General features: G+C 37.7%; 1 protein-coding gene across 2 annotated transcripts in view; it reads right to left on the reverse strand.

The window, feature by feature from the left end:
- Positions 1–848: 848 nt before the first annotated feature.
- LOC134650244 (protein vein) overlaps positions 849–25,856 on the reverse strand; it is a 77,308-nt gene continuing 52,300 nt past the window's right edge. The window contains exons 2-6 of one of the 2 annotated variants that reach the window (XM_063505193.1): positions 11,008–11,176; positions 7,914–8,059; positions 4,973–5,072; positions 4,698–4,756; positions 849–990 (exon numbers count right to left, since the gene is read on the reverse strand). In XM_063505193.1, the coding sequence (XP_063361263.1) occupies positions 965–990; positions 4,698–4,756; positions 4,973–5,072; positions 7,914–8,059; positions 11,008–11,176 (500 nt within the window). In that variant the 3' untranslated portion in view covers positions 849–964. Of the gene's footprint in view, positions 991–3,754; positions 4,757–4,972; positions 5,073–7,913; positions 8,060–11,007; positions 11,177–25,856 lie in introns of those variants that run through there. The other variant, XM_063505192.1, reaches the window with a different exon arrangement.

Here is a 25,856-nt window from a genome sequence, read left to right on the forward strand (position 1 = left end):
AGGTAGGTAAAGATGTACAAAAGGTAGGTGAGATTCTTGTGATTCGTATCATAATTATCTTGCTAATAAATAGAAGTTAGCTTCGGAGTACCTATAAATTGGACTCATAAATCAATGCCACCAGTGAAGTGGTATAGGTATCTATAGATGGTCAAGCAGATCTTGTTAGTAGAAAAAGAGGCGGCAAATTTGAAAAATGTAGGCGCGAAGGGATATCATCCCCATAGAAAATTTGAATTTCACGCATTTTCCTACTGACGAGATTTGCTTGACCATCTATAACAATATTCTTAGTGCTGGCCTGATGTGCCTTCCCCTGCCTCTAGCCCTGAGCATCTTTTTCGCTGTTCTCAAACTTTTTCGTGCCCATTTCGTGTATTTCTCGCCAAATCTTACGAGAAACTTTGTAAATGAGACTCGGGAGCGCCCTCCATCTTAAAAACTTATGTATTGGACTGATTTAAAGCTGAACGTCTCGATTAGGTAGGCATTATCAATAACATCCGCATAATAAATGTATACACTAAACCGCATGGCTACTGCGATTTCTTTCGAAGCATCTTTACTTGATAAATAGAAGGAATGATTTACAATCGTCTCGATATCTAATCGGTTTCGTGTCGTGTCAGTTACTGATGCTAGGTATACTATACTGGAGATATTTTGACCATGTCCGATGATCTTAAAGTTTGATGTACGAAGGCCAAAAATCAGTAGCAATATTCCTTAAAAAGTTCGCATGTATGTATGTACACTTTATTTACGTTCGCAATTGCTTTTAATATGTTTTCGTCTGTATTAATTACATACCTAGTAGAAACCTCTACATAAAATTATTTTATTATGCTTAGTTAATATTACATTAAGTATACAACGCATCAGGATTTTTTACTTAACAACATTTACGTTTCCAGTATAGTATTATTATCAGTCGTAGTCTCAGTCGTCTCGTGGCGTTTGCCGTTCACCTCCACACAGGCTCGTTCATATCTATAATGAAATAAAATAAAGGTTTTATTTTCTATTTATGGGCACTGAAAACAATTTAGCAATCGTATAAGTTGACATTAAATACGTGATCATAATCTACATTTTAAGGGCCCACCCCATTAGTGCGTTGCGTTGCAATTTTAAATGCATAATTATATTTTTTAACATTATTAAATTGTACAACGGGACTTAATCGCGTATCTGGTGCGCAAAACGTTCAAGCGGATAAACAAGACCAAGTGCGGGTAGTTAGAAGATGCTGATGTCAACTTAAGCCAGTCTTCTCCGAGACCACGGGGACAACGCCGTCCTCGAAACGTCGGAGATAAATCTTAAAACTTAGATACGCGATTAAGTCCCGTTGTACAATTTAATAATGTGTAAAAATCGTGAAAGTTTAAATCAGTGTTATATTTTTTAAGATAAGTATGTCACATTAAATGCAACGAAAAGCACCAGTGGGGCCCCTCTAGAAGGCTTCTGCGCGTTATCTCTCGACGTAACTTGACATAGGTACTGTAATATACACGTAACAATAAAATGTAACCATAAACAATAAAATACTAGTCAAATCCAGTAGAAGCTATGTATATGTATATACGTTTGAGTGTCGGGCTTATACATAAATATAAATTTTTTTGGTAACACGGTTATCAGATCCAATCATAGCTATGCTTCAACCAGGGGTTGCAATCAATTTGATTTGAATTTAAATTTAATCTTATAACCAGTACGCTGTACGATAGTACGCTCTTGGCTCTAACACAAGCGCGAGCAACTGAAGATTTTCAATAGGTATATAACGCATTTGAAAATAGACTGTCGTTTTGATAGAAACAGTTCTACCATAATACTCGTTATGGTATGTATTGTGTTACCTTTGTTTAAAAAATGTATTTTGTTGCCTAGCTGTATCAAATGTAGTTAAATTTAATTATTTTTAGCCTAGTTTTGTAAGTATAAGAAGGGTAAGATGTACGTCACAAGAACATGCGCAAGAGCCTTAACAGTTGTACCTTGTTATCTCACAACAAATAAAAAGATTTTTATTGAGAAGTTTTATATGCAGCCCCAGTAATGCATGCTTCATTAGTACTACATTAAGCTTTGGTTAGTTATTAAACTTGAATACTAATACTAGATTAATATTATAATAAATGTAACTTGTTCTTTTTTTTGAAGTTGTAGGTATGTCTTTACCATAGAAAATGTATATTACGAATACTTTAGTTACTTAAATAGTTACGAGCTGTTCAAAACTGATAATATAAATAATATTATCATTAGTTCTGAACTAATAAAGACAACAAGTTACATTTCCATACCTTTACAAAAATGAGTGCGGAGTGTTATAATTAGTGCAAAATAAAATAAAGCTTAAATTTAGAATACATACCGTTTATTTTCGAATTGTGTTCTGAGTCTATCCAAGAAAAAAAAAATGTAACAAAATTATTTTTATCCACTGAGCACGTTTATTCACAATCCTTGTTTCGTTGTAAAACAAATTAGTACTCGCAAATAAAAATAAAATTAAGAAGGTAAAGGAAAACTTAAAAGAAAAACAAAATATCGATTCTCTGTTAATTCCAACACTCATTCTTTTATTGTGATTTTGGTTTGCTCATTACATAAACTTAACGGTATAACGCGTCTTAATATTTGTTGTGAGACAATACTTGGGTTAAAGGGGGTGTGAAGTCACGAATAATACATACACCTACACAACCAAACACCGTGCTATTACTTTTTTTACGTGTCTTCACTTTACCCTCGAGCTAATGCCCAAAAATCCTCAATCGCATAAAAATAAATAGTACCTTTTCTACTTTAATTAATTACATATAAATAAAAAACTTAAAATTTAATAGAAGTACTTTATACAAAATGAAATATCAAACAATAACAAAACTATGTAAGTTCGGTCCCATATTATAGCGTTGAAATAAACGTTGAGTAGAAAAAAAATCGCTATAACCTCAACCATTCGTCATATTAGCCACACTCATAAAATCATACATTATAATAAAATTAATTTATATCTACCTAGCTAGTATTAAAACTGCGCTTTGACTAGGTGGATTATATAGGACCAATAAATTGTTACAGGAATAGTTTCAGACATTATTAATATTTTAGCTTTATGTTGGCTTATTTGCTATGCGACTTTTGGCAACAACAAGGGTTCATTTTTCCTTTTGAGGTTTGAAACCTACACACACCATAATACGAAAATACTGTTATAGCATTTACTAAACTACCCTTTTAACTTACCTACCCTTTAAAGTACAGTCATTGGCCCCTATTTTTGTAGGAAAAAGATTAAGGTTGAACGGGGTATGATAATTGAAGAGGGACCGAAAGTAATTTTAAAATTCATTTAAAAGCGCTTATTAATAAAGAGTATGAACCAATAATATTTATGAAACCGGGACCATTTAAAACAATTAAATATTCGCATAGCAAATAAGTATTACTAACTGTTCATGAGTTTTATTCATTAAGTAAAAAACCCTTAACCTATTAGATATGTATGTACATAATTTGAAAGTCTCTGACAGTTACGGACTACCAAACCTTAATCGTAAATAATAAATTCCAAAAAAATACAAATAGGAATAATAATACATGTAAAATATTTACAACTTCAATGAATAAAGATTTTTTTTTCAAGATTATCGGTTCCTTGTATCTATAGAAAACAAATAAAACCGAACCGAATAATTCATTTCAAATAAATTTGCATAGCTCAATCAAATGAGTAATGTGTTTGTAAAATCTTAAGTTAACAATCTCACTGGGCCAGCCATATACATATTATATTAAAAAAATATAGCTACTTGTAAACGACGAAAAACACAGCTAAATGCAAAATTTGGGCAATCATCGCCCTGTTGTTGGAACATCATGTTTTCTCCTCAATAATGTGAGAAACAAGAGTTTGCCGAGTAATTTCAGCAGGTAGACGCTAAAAATAGAAGTTTACGGTAAAAATAGCCTTGCAAACAGCTGGCCCCCTTATACTTACACCATAAAATGTATGTATTATTTTATATTTTTAACTATTCGTTTTTATTTAGCTACTTTGTAATTCACAAATAAATCACTTCAGTTATCGTAATAAATCGCACACAGACTCTGATAATAATCTGTTTTTTATTTCGAAATTTAGAAATGTGTCTAAAAAAAGTGGATTTCGTAGATTGAGTGACAAAATACCAGCGCCTATTCTATAAAAAAACTTAATATAGACATAAGATAGTCAAGATAACTAATTTACAGTCCAACATTCGAATGCTGCGAATGTACATCGCGAGCAAATATAATATAAATTGGAACGAGGTGGGTTATGCCACAAAATAAATAAGTACAAAAGGTCCGCTCATGCTACATGTTTATAAGTTAACATAAACTGTACTCGAAAGCAAAGTCTCTCCAAAAATTTTAGTTTTGTTCTCACGCGCAACACATTCTTCTCAACCGACCTCAAGCTTTTCAAACCATTTTCTGCAGAATCACAATCGCATGTAAGACCATGAAGCGGAAAGTTTTATACTTATATGGATACTTTAAACTCACGGATTTTAGCTCTCCTACGCAAGCTAGCTAAATTCCGCAGGTCAAAGTCATTGCGGAGTTGTGTAGTAACAGCTAACAGTAGTAGGACGTGGAGAGGCCCAGTTTGCACGTATAGGAATGATACATACTACTGCTATTTGTTATATCCTTGTTTTCGCAGCGCTGGCCGTTGAAACCTTCAGGGCATCTGGAATGAGGAGAACATATTAATTATCCAATTGCGTCGTCAGGCATACTGTGAATGTGATAGTTACTTTAAAATTATAAAGATGTTAGCCGATCCCTTTTAGTATCATTTTTAAATAAAAAAAATTACAATATTGTAAGTACCTTAATCTGATGTTTCGCCAAACTGTAAAGCAATTTGTTGGCGGTGCGGTAATGAATATGCTTGTGTACTCACTTGCAAGCTTGTTCTTGTACAAGCTGAAAGTATAGGCAAGTGCCTCCATTGAGGCAGTACGAAGACGGGTCAGGCATTGGACATGGTGCTCCCAATGTCGCTGTTGACAAAATAAATTTTGGTTTGTAAAATAGGTTGATCCATGGTTTGCTAAAGTGTCATATTGAGCTTCAGTGATACTACAGTACAGTGTATTTTTTAACCGACTTCCAAATCTAAAAGGAGGAGGTTATCAATTCGGTTGTTTTTTTTTTTTTTTTTTTTTATTTTTTTTTTTTATGTTTGTTACTCCATATCTCCGTCATTACTGGACCGATTTTGAAAATTTTTTTTTGATTGTATGTATATGCATACAGATTGGTCCCGTTTTTGTCAAAACCCAGTTCTGATGATGGGATCCATGAGGAATCGAGGGAACTCCTCAAATCTTAAAGGCATACATATAGTGGTTTTTGTGTTTTTATCAACAAATCAAGCATATACATTTAAAAAAGTGACATTTGATGAAGTGGAACTGCTGATGATGATCAGAACGGAACTCTTCAACGACGCATAGTACACGTTTGACGATTTGTCCTCTTCGTTATGTTTGTTAAGCAAGTTAAGTTTTTAAGCCACATTTTTGTCAAGCTCGAGTTCTGATGATGGGATCCATGAGGAATCGAGGGAACTCCTCAAATCTTAAAGGCATGCATATAGAGATTTTTGTATTTTCATCAAAAAATTAAGCATTTTCATTAAAAACTGTCGCATTTGATGCAGTGGAACTGCTGATGATGATCAGGACAGAACTCTTCAACGACGCATAGTACACGTTTGACGATTTGTCCTCTTCGTTATGTTTGTTAAGCAAGTTAAGTTTTTAAGCCACATTTTTGTCAAGCTCGAGTTCTGATGATGGGATCCATGAGGAATCGAGGGAACTCCTCAAATCTTAAAGGCATGCATATAGAGATTTTTATATTTTCATCAAAAAATTAAGCATTTTCATTAAAAATGTCGCATTTGATGCAGTGGAACTGCTGATGATGATCATAACGGAACTCTTCAACGACGCATAGCTCGCATTTGGCGATTTGTCCTTTTCGTTATGTTTGTTAAGCAAGTTAGGTTTTTAGGCACATTTATGTCAATCTCAAGTCCTGAACATGGGATCCATGAGGAATCGAGGGAACTCCTCAAATCTTAAAGGCATACGTATAGAATTTTATATATTTTCATCAGAAAATCAAGCATTTACATTACAAACTGTGGCATTTGATGAAGCGGGACTGCTGATGATGATCAGAACAGAACTCTTCAACGACGCATAGTACACGTTTTGTGATTCTGAATTTCGATTTTGACTTGGACTGGGCCCCGGACTCCGGACTCGGACCCGTACTCGGACTCGGACCCGTACTCGGACTCGGACCCGTACTCGGACCTTGATCCGGAAAACCACTATGATACCTAAACTAAACAAACCACTATGATTACCATAAAATGTATACATATTACCAAATAAAGTATAAGCGCCGTTAAGTGGGTCCAGGCTAGTAGTTAGAGAAGTCGGTTTTTTTCTATTAAAGATTATTTTTATGTAGAAGTTAAATGAGTTGACTTGTAATAAACAAATAGTGATATCCTGATATCTACGACGACAATGTCTTAATTCCATGTCACAACTAGACTAAATCTCAATAGACATTGCAAATAATTGAAGTCGATTTATATTTTGTTTATTCTCTCAATTTAAAACAGAAGTTTTCCAGAAGTATAACTCGGTTTCACTAACGAATAAAAACGTACAATGTGGACAATTTCTATAGCGCCCCGATCGCTTGCCCTAAAAACCCGTGTTCAGTATTTGGCGCAAGGATTATTAAAACTAGGTGAATCCGATATATCGAACATCTGTTTCATGACTAATTGAATTACGAACTATCTTTTATAACTTGAGGACTTTCAGAGTACTGGTGCGTTTGGGTTATTCCCACTAGTTACCAAATCAAATATCTTTTATTGTCAGGCTACTATATAAGGCCCATAGATACTCACTTTACAAACTAACATACATACCATAATAAAAATCTTGCAAGCTAAAATTTTTTTCGGCGACACGGTGGTTTTTTTGAATATCAATTCCCAGTAGTTACCACCAAACAACTACTGGGAATTATTTTTAAAAGGTGGGGAAAAAAATCCCAGTAGTTACCACTGGTAACAACTTGGTGGTAACTAGTGGGAATAACCCGTGCGTTTCTATATCCAGTGTAAGCATAAGGCAATATTTTTACGATATTCTCATTTCCATCGAAGCTCATTATTCAATAACTGATCATTCCATTGGCCTTCATAATGGCATTGTATTCATGTACACATTCGCGGAACAGCAAGCTTCGCGGTATCACGGGGTAAACAATAACAATGTGGGGACCTAGATAGCTTCTCTTTAAAAGGCATAAACGGTATAATGATGCTACCTTAAATAAACGCTAGACTGGCATCATTGAATAGGTACTACAAGTAATCGATGAGCGGTAATTTGCCAAAGGACTTATGCATGTTCCCTGTTCCATACGCTCTCTTGCCTTTTTGAGCTTAGCAGTATAATGTTGCAGATAATTGTAGGTATAATTATAATAACATGTCGTAAACTAATTTGGTGTGTAGATGAGGTTTTGCGTAGGAGTTAGAATATATCGTGAATCGCGATATATAAAGTATTTACCCTACTACCTTTAATTAGTACCTAATATTTGTAATGATATTTTTTCATATATTTCCCCGAATAACTATCAGGTCAGATCTAACAAGCCGTAAGACCAGCGTTATTATATGGATTGGAATTGGAACCCCAGGGTGTTCAGGAAAGCTGACGAGCCAAAACTTCCCAGACAGACGGACGGAGAGTGAAGGCTTGGTAATAGGGTCACCAGAACTGAATGAAGCTACTCACTCGTGTCTGGCGTCGCCGTGACAGGCAGCATGACGCTGACGTTAGCCGCGGCCACGGCCGGCGGCCCCACGGCACCCTGGGCTCTGCACTCGTAGGTGGCCGTGTCTTCGCGCCGAGCGTGCCTTATTACTAGCACGGAGCGCCTCCTGAAATGTACAGCACATTTTTAATACGCAACACTATCTAACAGCGAAGCTAGCTCATAGAAGTCGTCTAAGGTTCGAAATAAAATAAATATGGTTTTTTTTACATGACGTGAGCCAATATGCGTAATTTGTAGATGTAATGCCGGCTGTACAGGTACACACTCGTCGAATCTACACACCCTAACGCTACTGTCACATTCTGGGCGTAAGGTATAAAATGTATTCACATTTCACAGTTCATTACATTTCCGTTATACAATAATTCTTATAGTAACGAAACGGCCAAGCCACAAATTTTGCCTAAAGTATAGAGTTTGTGAAATTAGGGCGTGTAGTTAGGGCGTGTAGAGTTAGAATCATAATTTCCCGAGAATTTTGTTTATCTGGTACCTAATCAAAACCCAAGTTACAGGGTCCAAAAAACGACGAAGCGCATCAAGAAAAGGTACGTAGTTCCCTTGTGCTTCGCTTGGCTCGTCCTCAGACTTCAGTAGTTCGTAGTAGTAGTAGTAGTTAAAAGTTCAGTCAGTTCATTGGTCAGCATACCTAAAGAACTGCGCATGCTACAACGTAAGCAAACACTCAGTGTTATTACTTCTAGTCCGCGCACGAAACGGATCATAGGCAGTAACAACTGGGCGTCGGACTAAACAGTGTTAACTGCAGCTAAACGGGTCAGGCACTAATTTCGTAAACTTTACGGCTGGTCCGTAACATGAGCTCAAAATTCAAGACATTTAGGTTTCCTAATTACTGTTTTAATTACCCACCGTTTATTTAAATATAAATAAAATCAGTAATCGAGCACTGAGCAGGTCCATAAAGAGCATATATGAAATCCCTGGAGTCGCTAACGGCCATAAGATGTTGCCACTGCGTACTTGCTTAGGTTGGGTACTAACGGTTGGTAAAACTACAATGTTGGTAATAAAGATTTGGAAGTTCAGAGGCAAAAGTAGGTTGATAGAGGACAATTTACTTGATTATAATAATATACATAGGTGTATAATAGACATATTAATAAAAGTACACAGTACGACCGTTAACGTAACGCCAACTGCAAAAATACAAACACGATTAAACGACCCGTGAAATTGCTTCTCGTGTCACTAATAATTGCTTGTTATAACCATATCTTACCAGTATAAAGAGTCACCTTTGATAATTCTATTCTTTAAACGTTAAGGGTTATTTTCGCGTAATTGTCCGATGGATGCACTTTAGGTCGTTGACAGCCTGCAGTTGTGATTAGCGAGATCTTTGCAGTCGCAATAAGCATGCCTGATGGGTGCTCCATATGATTGCAAGAGTCATTCCACAACAACATGTCTTTGTTTGTGATTGTTCGAGCGTTGTCGTAGATCAAGAATCAAGATCAACATTCCTGAAGTCCAGTAGAAATTTAGGGATTTTACAATTTATTTATGAGGCTTATGAATACATTACCTGCTTTGATTTTGATAAACTACGTAACTTTAGAGGAAGACGCCGTAAATGGGACGTAGGTAAATGTTTTATATTCAATACCGAGGCCCGAGGTAGTCTGTGCGGAATTCTTCTCTTTTATTAAAATTATTAAATACAAGAAATAGCAGTTGAGTTGAAAGATTTTCTTTTTTTAATTATATCGGGTAGGTATTTAACAGATATAGAAAATTCATAATTCATTTTTATCACAAAAATATTAGAACGTTAGTGACTAGGTAAATATGATAACAGTATTATACATCTAAATAGTTACGCAGGTCTAGGTTATTAAGGTAGGTATGGTAACTGGAACTTGAAACTTCGTAGTTCAACTAAACTTTTGTTTAGTTGAACTACGAAGTTGTATTTCTAAGAACGGCTGAACGTTGTTCAGTGATACTCGTAATATCGTATTTTTTATTTTTGTCTTTAAAAAATCCCTAAGACAACCATCTAGGTTAGGTATACCATCACAGTGTAGGTAATTACTTACATGAAGGTCAGTGAATTGGCACCGTCCCTAATGATTCGGGTGAGCTGGTGATAACTTACAATTAGTTTGTCGCTTTGCACGAAAAGACGTTTGCGGTCAATTGAGTGAAAACAATTTAATTGCAGCACTCGTATGGCGGGAAAGATTGCCAGTCAGCTGAATAATTATACCTACAGCTTTATTCAAGAGTACTTAGAGCAACCCTGTTTCACAAAATGTACGATGCCCTTAAATTTTATAAGGTACTTATTTATACCTCTTTTAATGTGCATTAACCTTTTGACCGCCTGGTCGCTGACTCGTGCGGCTACAGCCCAATATCAATCTTCGCGCATTAGAATAAGAATAATATTTATTAAAAAAAAAAACACAACAATACATAATGCCCAGTGGCCCCCACACTAGGCTATGCCTGTCACGTGGTGGCCGGAATCGTAATTCGTAAAGTGAAGGTTAAGTAAAGAATTAAGACTAATCTAATAGAATAGGTAATGAATGTAATATTTAGAGAAATTAAGCAATTCAAAGAAAAAGGAAAAAAAGAAAAGAAAAATTGTGTGTGTGTGTGTGTGTGTGTGTGTGTGTGTGTGTAAATCTTCATTGCAACGAGGTTCACGATGACGCGCAGCACATGATAAGCGCGGCCTTCAATGGGTTAAGAAACCGACAGGCTAGACCAAAATACGCTTACAAATTTAGGCTATTTGTTTATTAACAAACGCCACTTTGTTTTGCCCAGTTGTATTGCATTCGTCGTTGTCAGAGTGAACTCGGAGAGCTTTAGGGCTCATTTAGAGTCTAAATTTTAGACGATACGAGAACTCGCTTGCGAGTTTCATTACAGTGCGGGTTTTGATCGGTCGGCTGAATTGGAGGTAACCAACAGTCCGCATTGTAAATAAAATCGCATACGAGTTCGCGCGCCGTCTAAATCAGCCCTTAATGGGCAATGCAAAATAGTTATGAATGTTATGGTACTTTAACTTACCTAAAGTTCTGCACCCGGAATCTCCTGAGCGCGATATCGGCGACGGGCCGGCCGTCTTTATACCATGTGATGCGAGGCGGCGGGCGCGCGCTCGCCCTGCACTCGAGCCGCACACGGCTCCCGCGTGTCGTGCGCACCGATTGCATTGGTTCAACTCTTGCTGGACTACCTGCCGAATTATTAAAGTACATTAAGACGTTTGCGAGCTATGAGCGAAAGACGTGAAAGTGATAACAGCTTAAGAGAACGAGAAAACTTTCATGGGTTTTCATGACATTTTACATAAACTGAGCTGTTGACATTTTGAAACCACTGTTATTTTGAAAACCACTGGTTTTCTTGTTTTCCATCTACATACGCATCTAGTTGAAAGTCCCTCCCTTATATTACTGGTCTTCATAATTTCTTATAAACTAATAAAACCATGTAGGTATTGGGCAACAAAAACACTGAATATTTTTTTCAGAATAGTCTAAAAGGGAAATCCCAGTACTTTAAATTAAATAAACCTGCTAAGGGTTAAATTTTGTGAAACTGAAATCACATCTTATTGCTTATTTATATAATACGTCATATATATATAGTTACATTACCTATTTAACCTGTGCAAATCTTAACTTTTTAGTTTCAGTAGTTTCGGGTGTGCGTTTTGAAGAGTGTATCAGTGAAAAATCAAACTTATTATGTTTAGTGTAAATGTCCGATTAGTATATTACCAAAATAACAGTATTTTCGTGTTTCGTAAGCAATTTAGGTCTGTGGCATAATTCGCTTGAAGTAAGCTTGTTACCAGAATCATGCGTTTCACCTAAAGCACTCAGTTCTCTCAAAAACTCGTCTCCTCCAAAATGTCCGTGTTAAATATAGACCGCTGTCATTAGGCCGATGGCCTTATTATTTCGTCTGACGAGTTACATATGTAACATCGGAAATAACCTGTATTATCTAAGGGAGTCGTAGCATGATGATTTCCCGCGGGTTTCAGAACATCCGTCCCTGTCACAACAAGCCTGAATGAAAAGGAAGAACAATCTTAAACTGGTCGTGCTATGGCGCCAAATGCCGTTTGGAAAAAAAAAATTGGCTTGCTTTCAGGAAAAATGAATGTAGATCATTTACTATCTCTTTAGGATATGTCAGACTAATGTCTGGGAAATGGATTGGGTGTGCCTTTTTGAAGAAGATTGTTTGAAGATTCTGGCCAAATTGAATACGTTTATTATGAGTAGAATTGATGTTTAGGATGTTAGCAAAGAATATACTCTTTGCTAACATCCTAAACATCAATTCTACTCAGTTTTTTCTGTGTAAATTATTGAATTAAAATATTGTTTTTGATTTTTTCAAAAGTAGCCTAAGGGTCTCAGATCTCAGGGAAATTGGGTTTAGCTTTTGAATCTGAAAGATGCATTGGAAAGCTCATTGAAGCCCAGTGAATTTTTGTTTTCACCTGCAACTTTAGAGAACGATTGTTTGTTTGATTCTTTCGAAAACCGGGGAATTCTACGGACACGAGTATTAAGTCGGCCAAGGCAAATAGTGAAAAATATATTTTGAACAGAAGTGTGGTCACGCGGTTGTTGTTGTTATGATTTATGTGAGATTTAGTAGGCTATTTTGAAAAACCTATCTAGATATATTTAATTTATATAAGGCGGATATAAGTAAGTTAAAGTAAGTAAATACACTTTATTGCACCACAAAGAAAAATACAATAACAGATTTACAGTGTAAATAAAGATAGCAACAGGCGGTCTTATCGCTGTAAGCGATCTCTTCCAGACAACCTTGCACGAGCACGAAATAAATTACAGGAATAAGAAGATTACACATTCGATCATATATACTATTATATAAATATAAGGTGTGTTAAGGTATCCGATACGTTTTTGGGCGAGTTAAGAGTAAATTAAGACTTGAAAGTAACAAGTTGTGATTTCTTTCTTAATTTAATTACAGGGCGACGAATTTGAAAACAGGCCACCAACGCTTATGATTACGCCTAATGCTAGCGACTAACTTTTTTCCAGTTTTTATTTTATATGGCGAATAAGGGTTCCTAGTTGGCTACTGAACCCTAAAAATTGAACATAGTCTATTAGTGTGAAAATTAGATACTACATTTTCATAAGAACCTACAGTTATTCAGTTCAGTTTCTTGACCCTTGGCATCTAAATTCTAAGCCACAATCTAGCATCCCATCCAAGTTTTTTCCATTCATAACGCCCACTGTATGAATGACAAACAAAGTTCACGGAAAGCCTAGCCGGTAAGAATTTTATGATGAGACTCATTAAGTTCCGACAATGGAGATGCCATACATCGTACTTATATAATATTTGCTAACGTTTTACGTCAATAGCTCTGTGTGGGTTCGTACAGTTGTACGTTCATTCTTGCTAGCTAGACAGTCATCAATCAACGGACGTTCAGAAAACCCCAATAAGGTCGTTATACTATGACGTGATAGTGCGTGGGCCCACGAATTGGCGAGAACTTCGACTAGACGTTCATTCATGAAAATAAATAGCCACTTAATAGATACCACAGGAAATAAAGTAGCAGGCAGTAAAAAGTATAAGGCAACTTTGTACCATCAACCACCTGGTTAACTAACTAACGAATAAGGTAGCAGACCAGAAAATAACTGCAGGTAGTTACAGGTGTCATCAAGTACCTTGCTAGGTTCCATCGAATTGTTGTTATTTATTTTTTTGTTTAATTTATAAAGTTATCCGACTTCTGAAGCCACGTGAAAAATTACCTGTCCTCGCCGTACTTCGCCATGCTAATCAATGTATTCGTCAGGCTATTATAAATAGTCGTCAGGTCGCATCCTCGACGGAAGCCGAATGGGAGCACCGCAGGTGAACCGCTGGCGAGTCGCCAACTGACTCAGAACGACGACACGGGAACGACACGATTGGTTGAACGACATGTTCTTAAATGTTCATTTTTATGTTGCAGTTTTTTTCATGTTCTTTTACGATTGTAAAGGCGATTTATACTAGGCTAACAATCTATTCAATACTACCTAATATCATTATCTGACCCTTCACATTTGTGTAGGTACAGGAGTTGAGTTTTTTAGTTGCTTTATTTACTTTTAATACTGTACTTCCAAGGTTACAGGTTAGTATGTTCAAGTTAACATTTTGTAAGTCGTGTAGTGTAATGTAACAATACGTTTTAATTTCACCGCACGTCGTTAGCAGATTTGCCGACCGTCTCGTTACCCGATCGCACTACTAAAATTACTTAAGGTTATAATTTGCACCTGGCGCGTATGAGTTTCCGTAAAAAATTAAGAGTACTACTTATAACAGTGATTTAAACTTTCACGATTTTTACACATTATTAAATGGTACAACGGGACTTAATCGCGTATCTAAGTTTTTAGATTTACCTCCAACGTTATGAAGACGGCGTTGTCCCTGTGGTCTTCTTCGAGACCACGGGGACAACAACGCCATCCTCGCTCTCCAAAAGCAACAAACTTGTAAAGGCATGTTAACGTCTTTACAACAAAAAAATATTTAACACATATATGTTTTATCCCCTTTCCTTTCTAATAAAGTTTTCGCTATCTGAGGCGTGTAGAACGTTTGAATTCATGTACACTATAAATATTTTTGTATCACGCTAAAATACAAAACAAATTAAATCGTAAATAAAGTTTATTTATTGTGACATAAAAATACAAATTAAACAATAAAACTAAACTAAGTACATGCATTATAAAACTAAAAATATCTTAGAAATAAACTTATAAATAAACTTATAAATAAAAAATGCTCCCTAGCTCGCTGTCCTGAGTTATGGTGCCCAGAAGACTGGCAGCGTTATAGCCTGACCAGTAATATATGATAATTGTCAAGAGGGCGCTGTTATTCTCATGTATAGGGTGACAATTCAGTGTAGTATGAAAAAATTAGTTCCAGTGAAATTCCGCAACATGGCGCACCCTCAATAAATCCTGGTTCACCTATACCTCTTTGAATGGCCAGGCTTAGTCTCTGGCCGAAGTAGCTGCCAGCCCTCTGGTCACCAGACGCATCTACAAGACGTTCGGAAATCTCTTTGTATAAAGATTTCGCACTGGGCCCCCACGGTCCTAGAGTTTCGACTCCGAACGGCGCAAATATTTAACCCTCGCCGAGGACAGCATATTTGCGCCGCTTGTTTAGTTCCGCTGTTGTGGCCGCAGCCCCCGCCTTGATAGAGGTCGCCTGTAGGTGGGACGGCGCAAGCGTGTCAACGCAGGTGGCGTCCCACACAAGCGTCCTCCCCAGCTTCCATGGGATGAGTGACATCCCGTCGGGCCGCTTGCCGTCGTCGCGTGCGATACCGATCGGCTCAAGTATGGCCGGCACGCTAACGGAAGCAAGCGCCCTACGGATGACATCATTCAAGGATGCGTGGCGGGAGATACGGCCGGCGCTCCTTTGGCAAGACAAGCCGTGGTGACCCAGTTCGTCTACCATGGTGCCACAGCGGCAGCGGTGGGGCTCGTTAGTTTTGGTGCCCAGTCGTAGGCAGGTGGCAGGAGTGAGGGTCGTCTTGTCGAGTAGGGTGCCAATATTGGTTGATGGTAATGCGTGAAGCCAGTAACCCGCTTCCGATTCCGCCACTGCCAGCAGACGAGCGCGCTTTGCTGAGCTCTGAGCAGAGTCAGTGAGTTCTTTTAAGGTTGATCTGCAGAGCGGCTCGTCCCATTGTTTTTGTGATTTAAGGGAAACTGGAAGCGGGCTGCCTGGGCAGGACTGCAACCAGACGTCTTGGGCCTCATTCAGAGTGGTGGTGCACTCGTTTCCAGCAGCTGGGCAAAAAATCTTAACCGCAAGGTTCTGTGTACTATGGAAAGAGGCCAAAAACGCAGGGAGGGCCACACTGACAACTTGGCATATACCCAGGCCGCCATGACGGATTGGCAGGGAGGCCTGAGTCCAGGCGCGATTATCGAGGTGGATGTTAAGGATTGATGAGAGAGTAGTTTTGAGTACGGAATCTAAAGGCTCGATAAGATGGGGATATTTCCAGATGGGACTGCATCTGAGTATGTATGTGAATTTGGGAACGAACAAGCCAAACTTCATGATGACTAATGCCATGTGTGCACTGATTTTTAAAAGGCGGTCCAATAGGCTTAATGAATACTGAGATGTTCGTTGATGAGCGGTTGAAATGATTCCGGGAAGATGGGAGCGCCTAAGAGTCGGAGGGATTGTTTGTCGATTATTTTGATATTGGGAGCTAGAATATTGAAGTATGAGATTATGTATTTCATGTCGACAGCAGGAAGGGGCTTGTTGATGAAGAGCTCGCATTTGGAAAAGTTTAGCTCCAGACCTATTGCGCTAAAGGAATCAGTTAGGTTTTTCAAGTCATCCAAAACGGTTTTCCAGTCTCCACCTAGACTCCCATCGTCGAGATACCAGGAATTGAATTTTGACTTTAGGTTGGAAATGACTGGATGGATGGCGAGGCTGAAAATGGCGGGTCCCAAAGGGTCACCCTGCTGGCAGCCCGACAGGCGATTTGTTTTAAAGAGTAGGTGCGAGGGTTGGTGATAGCACTGCCATAGGTATTTGTAGATCAGGGGGGTGGCGTCCTGAATTTGTGTAAGAAGAGCGCCTCAATCGTAAATTAATTGTAAATATCATCAAGTCAGCTCACCGAACACTTCCAGTGAAGGCAAATACACAAAGTTCTGCTAGGTACTCTATAAGAGAGGGCGCTAGGAGCGGAGTATAGAGTTTGAGTGATTATAATATATCGTATATTAAAAAATCGCCGCATCTGCATACATAACTTTTCTTCTTGAAAAAAGAAATCTGTACCTACTAACTCTGCATCTTGTTTAATAATTTACCAATCATTAAACTACATATTAAGTTTTTTGGAAGGCATAAAAATAACATAGAGTCAGACCAAGAAAAGTCTGCAGCGGGTTTGACAGCCCTCGCAGTGCCAGTGTTATTTTAAACGTCAAACTTCTATTAAATTATATCGTGAAAATAACACTTGCACTGCGTGGGCTATCAAATCCGCTGCAGACTTTTCTTGGTCTGACTCTACAAGGGTATAATAGTAATATTCAGGAGTGTCTATATTAATTACTTCTCGCTGGTATGTAGGTAATTTAGACTTACAACTTGCCAAGCTTAATTTGTTGAACAATATCCACTTTATAAACAAACAACTCCCTTCGTTTCACTCGCAATGACTGTGAGAAACATGTCCATTTCAAATACTATTCCACCATATTGGAAAATAAACTATACGTAAACCACCCTTACTATTATAATTAAAATGTTGTTATACCTATTGAAATGAGTTCTGGCGGGTACTAAAATTTTTATGACCTACCTGCATACGACCACCAACGTTTTAAATGAAGACCTGAGTCAGGGTTGCCACAATCAAGTATCGTTAGTAAATACTTCTACTAATTGTTGTTATTGTTATAACGTGACATGTCAAAATTATTAATACATTAACATAATACCTACTCGTAAAAATATTTAAAGAGAAAAAAATGTTTTTTCTAATAATCTCCGTAAGTACTTTTTTTATCGCGATCAAAATTTTGTTGATATTTTCATAAACACAGTGATGCTTAATGCCGATTATGCCCATAAGAGGATTGACATGGATTTTGAAATATCTCTTCCAATTCTGCACCATCTAGTGCAAAAAACTCTTGTCACAAAATCATTGAGAGGAGAGCCGACCCCACCTAAAGTAGGATGGAGCAAAGAAAAATAAGAAAGTCATTGAGCAAAGAAAAATAAGAGAGTCATTGAGTTATCATGTCTCAATAGACATGATAACCCTGAGAAAATACGCTAGCTGCATTTTACTATGGCAACCACCATCGATAGCTTTTATAGATTATTAATGAAAGCTTAAAAGCTTAATTATGACATAAACCATGGGAGGTAGAGCTTCCTGAGTTGGATTCGGTAAAAATAAAGCAATTACTAGTTACGACGGGGTAACTAACCTTCATATACTGTTTTGTTACGTTATAGGTATCCCAATCTGAAAGTGCCACAAAGAATAAAAGTGCACTCGTACCCAAAGGTTGAAGTTTCAATTAGTGAATGCCTATTAAAACACAATCATTTGGTGTGTAATTTATATGTGTCAATTCAATTTACAAAGCGTAAGTATGTAACTAATGTAATGAAGCCTTCTCAAAAATGGGTCCCTATTTATCCTTTAGGTACCCTTAAAATTAGCACGAGCGGTAAAATGTCCTAAAAATCGATTTTATCAAGCAACTACGCACCAAAAGGTTAAGGCTGTGTGCGATATTAAATTTAGGTTCGAAAATTTCTTTTTAATCTTAGGCTTTGGCTTTTGCGGTTATTGTATCAGACTATTCTCGGCATAGAGAAAAAAATACATAGATTGCTCACTCCATACATCAGTTTTGGTACCAAAAAGACTATTCATTTCAGTGTCTACATCGAGTAGCGACTGCTACTTGACAACAGATGTAGACACTGAAATTAATAGTCTTTTTGGTACCAAAACTGATGTATGGAGTGAGCACAAGAGTGAGTGAGAGTAAGACAAGAGTCTTACTATATTATTCTATGGTCTCGGTACAGAGCAGTGGAAAATCACGTTTCCGCGACGATGTATCCAATGAAATTGCACCTGGCGCATTAAACCAAAATAAACGGTGGATTTAAAAATCCGTTTTTAATCCCGAATCGCTATAACGAGTGCGATAAATAAGGCACTTCATCCGGGAAATTCGAGGGGCACTTGGCACGGGCCGTGCCGGAAAATTTATCGGTTCGGGAGCTTCTGGGTATTGTGAGTCACGCGTTTGTTGTTTCGGCGGTGCACGGTCACCTTTGGTCTAGTGGCCGAAGCTGCAAGTCGGGAAAATCGGGAAGAAATCGTTTTCTGTCAGTCTCGGTATACTCTCAGTAGAAGTTTTTAAATTGACTGTATTATCTTGCTTTATTATAAGTAGGTTATTGCATGTAGCTGAGATCCTAATATAAGACAATTAAAATATATAAAATAAACTGAAACGAACATCGATATATAAATAAATTCATAAATCATCACGGCTGTGCTTTTGCACTAGCGTCTGAATAAACAAAACGACAAACCTATCCATACACTAGTTATAATTGCAACCGGCCCTATATAGGTTTTCCTTATCTAAACAATAAGCGTATAAAAAGGACGCCAAATAGAGCCTGCGCGAGCGCCGGTGGTGGGTAAAAACAGCGTAGTACGCAAGCGGGGTGCGGGAGCGGGCTACTACGTTACAACGTCGCGGGCGCTCCTGCAATCTACCCAGCGACACTAAAATAAGATATTATACTAAGGTACTAAGGGATCTATGGTGAGAGACCTAAGCTCAGAGCTAGCGTCAGCATGGGCACACAGGCCTCAATCTTCCAGGCAGAAGTCTTCGCCATCAACAAATGTGCGGAGATCAACCTGGATAGAAACCTAAGACACCAGAATATCTACATCAACTCAGACAGCCAGGCTGCTCTGCTGGCACTAGAATCTCTTGAGTCAAACTCAAAGCTAGTCCAGAACTGTAAATCAAACCTAAATGCACTGGCTAACTCCAACAAAGTCATACTTAGATGGGTACCAGGGCACTCCGAGATTAACGGAAACGAAGTAGCGGATGAACTTGCTAGGAAGGGCGCAGACACTCCCAGAGTCGGCCCAGAACCGTTTTGTGGAATCACAAAACGGGACGCATATTCTCTGCTCAACAGCATAGAAAAATAAGCTAAGGAGCTTCTAGGGCTCAAAAGACACAAAACTTGCGCGGTGACTAGAATTTTGACTGGACACTGCAAGTTGAACAAACACATGTTCCAAATGGGGAAAAAACAAGATGCGACATGCAGGTTCTACCAGGAGTCAGAGGAGACTGCTATGCACATTCTCTGTTCCTGCGGACCACTAATGTCCAAAAGAAGTACCTACCTAGGGCGACACATACTGGAACCCTATGAGGTACAGAGCATTACGGCCCAAAGAATCTGGAATCTCCTGGATTCAACGGGCATTAGTAGTGAACTTTAAAGGGCCGTCACAATAGATCACAGCTTGGTCGAAGTGGCAACCAAAGGCCCACAACACCCCCAATAATAATAAGGTGAACTTTTTCACTCCAGCATCTCTAGTCGGAATATTTTTATATAGCTCTACTATACCTTTGCAGTATACGAGGGGCGACTCAAAAGTGCGCGGCCTTAGAAAAAAAAAAGAAGTATTAAAGTAAATGTTAATTATTAATCGTTAATAACAGGCGCGGGGAGCGAATGCACCCGTTCGTGGTTAACATCCCATTTGTCCGCACAATACGATTTGCCTCGTCTTTTTTGGTAAGGACGGCTAAGGAATGGAATGCGCTCCCGTCATCCGTATTCCCTGAGAAATATGACCTCGGTCTCTTTAAAGCTAGAGTGAATAGGCTATTACTGAACCGGTGAGCTTCATCTTAGGCTCTGTCTTCACTTTCCATCAGGTGTGTCTAGAGCCAATCGCCGATCAGTTTATCATAAAATAATTTTTAAGAAAAAAAAACCGACTTCTATGCGGCCCGGTGAAAGATTATTGTAGATGGTGCGCTATGTAGAAAAGGAAGCATTTCGTTTCTGTAAGGCTCGCAGTTCTAACCTAACCTAACCCACTTTTGTTCGGTTCTGTGAGGATAGCAGTTCAAACCTAACCTAACCCACTTAACGGCGCATGCGGTGCGGTGTACGGGGGTTTGAGCGGGAGGGGTTTGGCCTCATCATACTTTATACCTACATTTTATGGTAGGTAATCATAGTGGTTTATTTAGTTTAGGTATCATAGTGGTTTTCCGGGTCAAGGTCCGGGTCTGTGTCCGAGTCCGGGTCCGAGTCCGGGTCTAGTCCAGGTCCGAGTCCGAATCCGAGTCCAGGTCCGGGTCCGGGTCCGAACCGGATCCGGGTACGAGTCCGGATCTGGATCCGAGTCCGGGTCCCAGTCCAAGTCAAAGTCGAAATTCGAAATCACCAAACATGTAACTATGCGTCGTTGAAGAGTTCTGTTCTGATCATCATCAGCAGTTCCAGTTCATCAAATGCGACAGTTTTTAATGTTAATATATTATTTTATGATGAAAATACAGAAAATTCTATACGTGTGCCTTTAAGATTTGAGGAGTTCCCTCGATTTCTCATGGATCCCATGTTCAGAACTTGAGCTTGACATAAATATGGCTTAAAAACCTAACTTGCTTAACAAACATAACGAAAAGAAAAAATCGCCAAACGCGAGCTATGCGTCGTTAAAGAGTTTCGTTCTGGTCATCATCAGCAGTTACACTTCCTCAAATGTTACATTTTAAATGTATATGCTTGATTTGTTGATTAAAACACAACAATCACTATATGTATGCCTTTAAGATTTGAGGAGTTCCCTCGATTCCTTATGGATCTCATCATCAGAACTCGAGCTTGACAGAAATGTGGCTTAAAAACTAAACTTGCTTAACAAACATAACGAAGAGGACAAATCGCCAAACGTGAACTATGGGTCGTTGAAGAGTTCTGTTCTGATATCATCAGCAGTTCCACTTCATCAAATGCGACAGTTTTTAATAAAAATGCTTGATTTTCTGATGAAAATACAAAAATCTCTATACGCACACCTTTAAGATTTGAGGAGTTCCCTCGATTCCTCATGGATCCCATCATCAGAACTCGAGCTTGACAAAAATGTGACTTAAAAACTTAACTTGCTTAACAAACATAACGAAGAGGACAAATCGCCAAACGTGAACTATGCGTCGTTGAAGAGTTCTGTTCTGATCATCATCAGCAGTTCCACTTCATCAAATGTCACGTTTCTGAATGTATATGCTTGATTTGTTGATAAAAACACAAAAATCACTATATGTATGCCTTTAAGATTTGAGGAGTTCCCTCGATTCCTCATGGATCCCATCATCAGAACTGGGTTTTGACAAAAACGGGACCAATCTGTATGCATATACATACAATCAAAAAAAGAATTTTCAAAATCGGTCGAGTAATGACGGAGATATGGAGTAACAAACATAAAAAAAAAATAAAAAAAAACATACAACCGAATTGATAACCTCCTCCTTTTAGATTTGGAAGTCGGTTAAAAATTAGTTAGTAATGGCGGCAATATTTAAACTGTTAAAGAGGCGGGGAAAAAAGTAGCAGTTTTTTTTTCTTTTTTTTCTAGCGTAGGCCACGAATATTTCAGACTCCCCTTGTACATATAATAAAAGGGAGATCCTTATTTCGTCGAAATTAAATAATTTATTTACCTATGAGATAACCGCTTAAGTAATCTCTGCCAACAAAAAAAAAACAAGTCGCTGATGGTTACTACACTAAAATTGTGATTCTTATTGGCGACCAAAACAAACTTGAGTAGAAACCAGAACACACTGCACCTTTTTTGCCGCATTCGGGTTTCCTTCGGCTTGGCTCGGGTTTTTTCGCGCGCCCGGTTTGGCGCGACTCCATAAACAGTTACCAAGGCAACCCCGGCGGAATTGTTTAAATGAACGCAGACGTATGCGCGTGCGACGTAGGATGGTGCGGTTTTTCTTTTATGTACGTATTTACTTTCTTCTCGTCATCTACATAGTTTGATTGGCTCATACAAGCTTATTAGATATACATATGTACTAATACATATTGCTTTGTTATCTTGTAAAAAACGAAAATTGAAATTTTAATATTTTGTTCACATTTACCCCAATTGATTTGAACACCCCCTAGACAGCAGCTAGAGAGTTATAATATGAGGACAGCAATTCAGTAGTCAAACACTAGTCAGTTTATAATCTTGCTAGTTAAATTATAAACTGACGGCAGGGAGATTATAAACTAACCTAACCTACGTTAGATTATAAACTAACGGGTTTACAATCTTACAGTGTCATACATAAATTATGATTTATACAATACATCTTGTATGATGTGTTTTTCAAACCCATGCGTAAACTTGCACCATCATCGGTCGAATGGCGTATAGTCGGCAAAATCAATACCATCTTTTGTCCATCCTCAGATGGAGCGAGATGAGATAAGCGGCCGCATCCCACCGGAGAGAGACACTTTGTTTCTTACCCCCTCCTTTATCTTATTTTACCACTTATTTTCAAGGATTACGTGCGTAATCTGGCAATGAAAACAATGATTTAGTATCGGAAAAATACGAATCAATTCCAATAAAGGAATTGTTTAAATGGGAACTTAATGTAAAATATCTTCAACTAAGGAAGACTCTTTTGTCGAAATTTCCAGTAACTTTTTCACGTTTGGGGAGCTAGAGGAAGGGCCGTCGTCCTAGAAACTGACGATGATATCAAAAGGGTTAAATTCTGCACTAAAATGTCCAAAACTATGTATCCATATTAAGAATTTTTTGCCAGTTTGGTAAGTGGTGACAAAAATAAAACCGATTTTTAGGGTTATGAAACGAATGTTAATTGCTATCAATTTTATCAATTATGTAGGTATGTATGTTATTACTATTACTTAGTGTATGTGTATCTATCAAATCAATCGACACAAATATGTCTATTATTGCGACTGATTGTTCTTGTATTGTTATTTAATCCAAATTGTAGTCACTTCCCCCTTAAAGCAAAATTATGTAAAAATTTAAGTAGAATATATTATAGTTTTGCTAAGTCAGCGGCTTGAACTTTCTGCAGCTCCAGGCACTTTTAAAATACATTTAAATATTTATAGGGTATGCGTGGTAGCCAAATTTCGGTATAATTGTATAAGCATTCTTGCAAATATCTACAACATAGCACTCGCTAACGAACAGAGGTCTAACTTTATGAAAATTCAACAAGCATATACCTATGAGGGTAAACTGATGAATACAGACTATACTTTTAAGACTCAGAATTTAAAACAATATTAATTTGCATGCATGGTACGCATGTAGGTCCGCAGTATGTATTTATATGATACTGACTAATTAAAGAAAACATAATCTTAGGTTTATAATCGCAAATTATTAATTTTAAATACTGGAACCAACTAACATATATTATTGTAAACACATTTCGAAAAATAGCACGCGCATACCAGTCTTGCCTCTAACGTCGAACGCTAAAATGCGAATCCACAATTTTAGAGACAAGTTTGGCCTTTCTGTTCGCCCATGAGCTTACTGTTAATCTGTGTGCTGTGTCTAGACGGTCGCGTGACGCTCCCGGGCGATACCCGATTTAGGAAATATTTTAAGTTCGATGACTCTACATTAGAGGTCGTTAGTTGCTAAGCAGTTTTGCAGGATGGAGCCAATTTCACCGCTTTCTCTGAACCATCTAATGTGTGTATCCAGGTGGACGTGCGAATATGGGTTTTAATGGTGTCTCTAGGGAATTGAGCATTCTTTGGTTCAGGAATGGGCCGGCGTTTAATGTAGTTGGTATGATTTCTTTACACATAAATTATGAAGAGCATACCTACGTGTTTTATCGTGGATACTACGAGGGCTTGGGGAATAAATAGAAAATAAACATGTATGTATGGTTACAATAATGATAGAAAAGTCAAATATACAATACTAGCCTAAATATGGGCTGTAGTAACTTCCTTTCCCCAATTCTGATTACATACTTAAAAAGGATATAGTGCCGTATTCGAACTTCAAGATATTCACAAGAGACGACACGTACTAGATCCATTCTAGGTACGTTATAGTTTAGATTTCAACTAGTTCTCTTTTGCAGCGCAATTCGGGCAACCAATGTCACTTTTACGATAGATCGTGTTAGATATTTATCTATTAGATGTGAATTAGATCTCTAAGTAATATCTTGTGGAAATCGTTCAAGAGTAGGTATCTCCAGAATCGCGGGAATGTCAAATTTGACAGGTTAGATCTTAAACATATCGTTATCGTATCTTGGCGATGTCTAAAAGATATCTAATAGATGTCTATTACAAAATCCGAATCGGGCCCATAGGTAAACTATCTGTGTGCCAAATTTTATACAAGTCCGTTGAACCGTTCTTGTGTGATTGAGCGACAAACGTTTAAACATGTAAACATACTTTCATATTTATACATTAGGATATATGTACGGTATACGGACGTGAAGTAAAATATGTTGACTCTTAAGTCATTTTCCGAAAATCTGACATGTGGTAACATATTAGCACTGAAAATGCGATGATTTTTCAAATAAAATTGTTTGTAAAGCGTGTTCCAATTCGCGAGTTACTCATATTCAGACGGATATATAAAATTATTCTCCGAAAAGCTTTCGTATCTGTAAATAGGTGAACTATATGAGATAACTGTATGTTTTTATAACGATGTTAATAAAGACATAGTGACATTATATGGGCTTTAAGATTTGTGGAATATTAAATGTGTGAAACATTTATTTCGGGTTGAATAAGGGGTACTTATATGAGATAATAAAATTCTGCGTAAATATGTAGTTTTCAGGGTTTGTCTTTCCTGAAAAGTTATGGTTTCCATGTAACGCTTTAAGTTAGATACATAAAAAGGAAAGCAATCATAAATATATGTACCACTGCTAATAATTTAAGAATAATTTATTCTTATCTGCCACGAAACTTATTATTTTACTTACGTACTTTAACAGTAGGCAAGATAGATGTTTTGATTGTTGTCAGAATTTGTCAAAGATGCTACATTGCAACCGAACATATCTAAATGAATTCATAATACGGAGTATGGGTGGCATTAATCGGCAAACTGTTAAAGGAAATTAAAAAAACGTGAAACAGATGTCATTATTAAAAGTATACCTGGGAATGCCGATTCAGCAATTGAACCAATAAAA

The sequence above is a fragment of the Cydia amplana genome, chromosome 8, assembly GCF_948474715.1.
Source record: "Cydia amplana chromosome 8, ilCydAmpl1.1, whole genome shotgun sequence".
NCBI classification, from domain to species: domain Eukaryota; kingdom Metazoa; phylum Arthropoda; class Insecta; order Lepidoptera; family Tortricidae; genus Cydia; species Cydia amplana.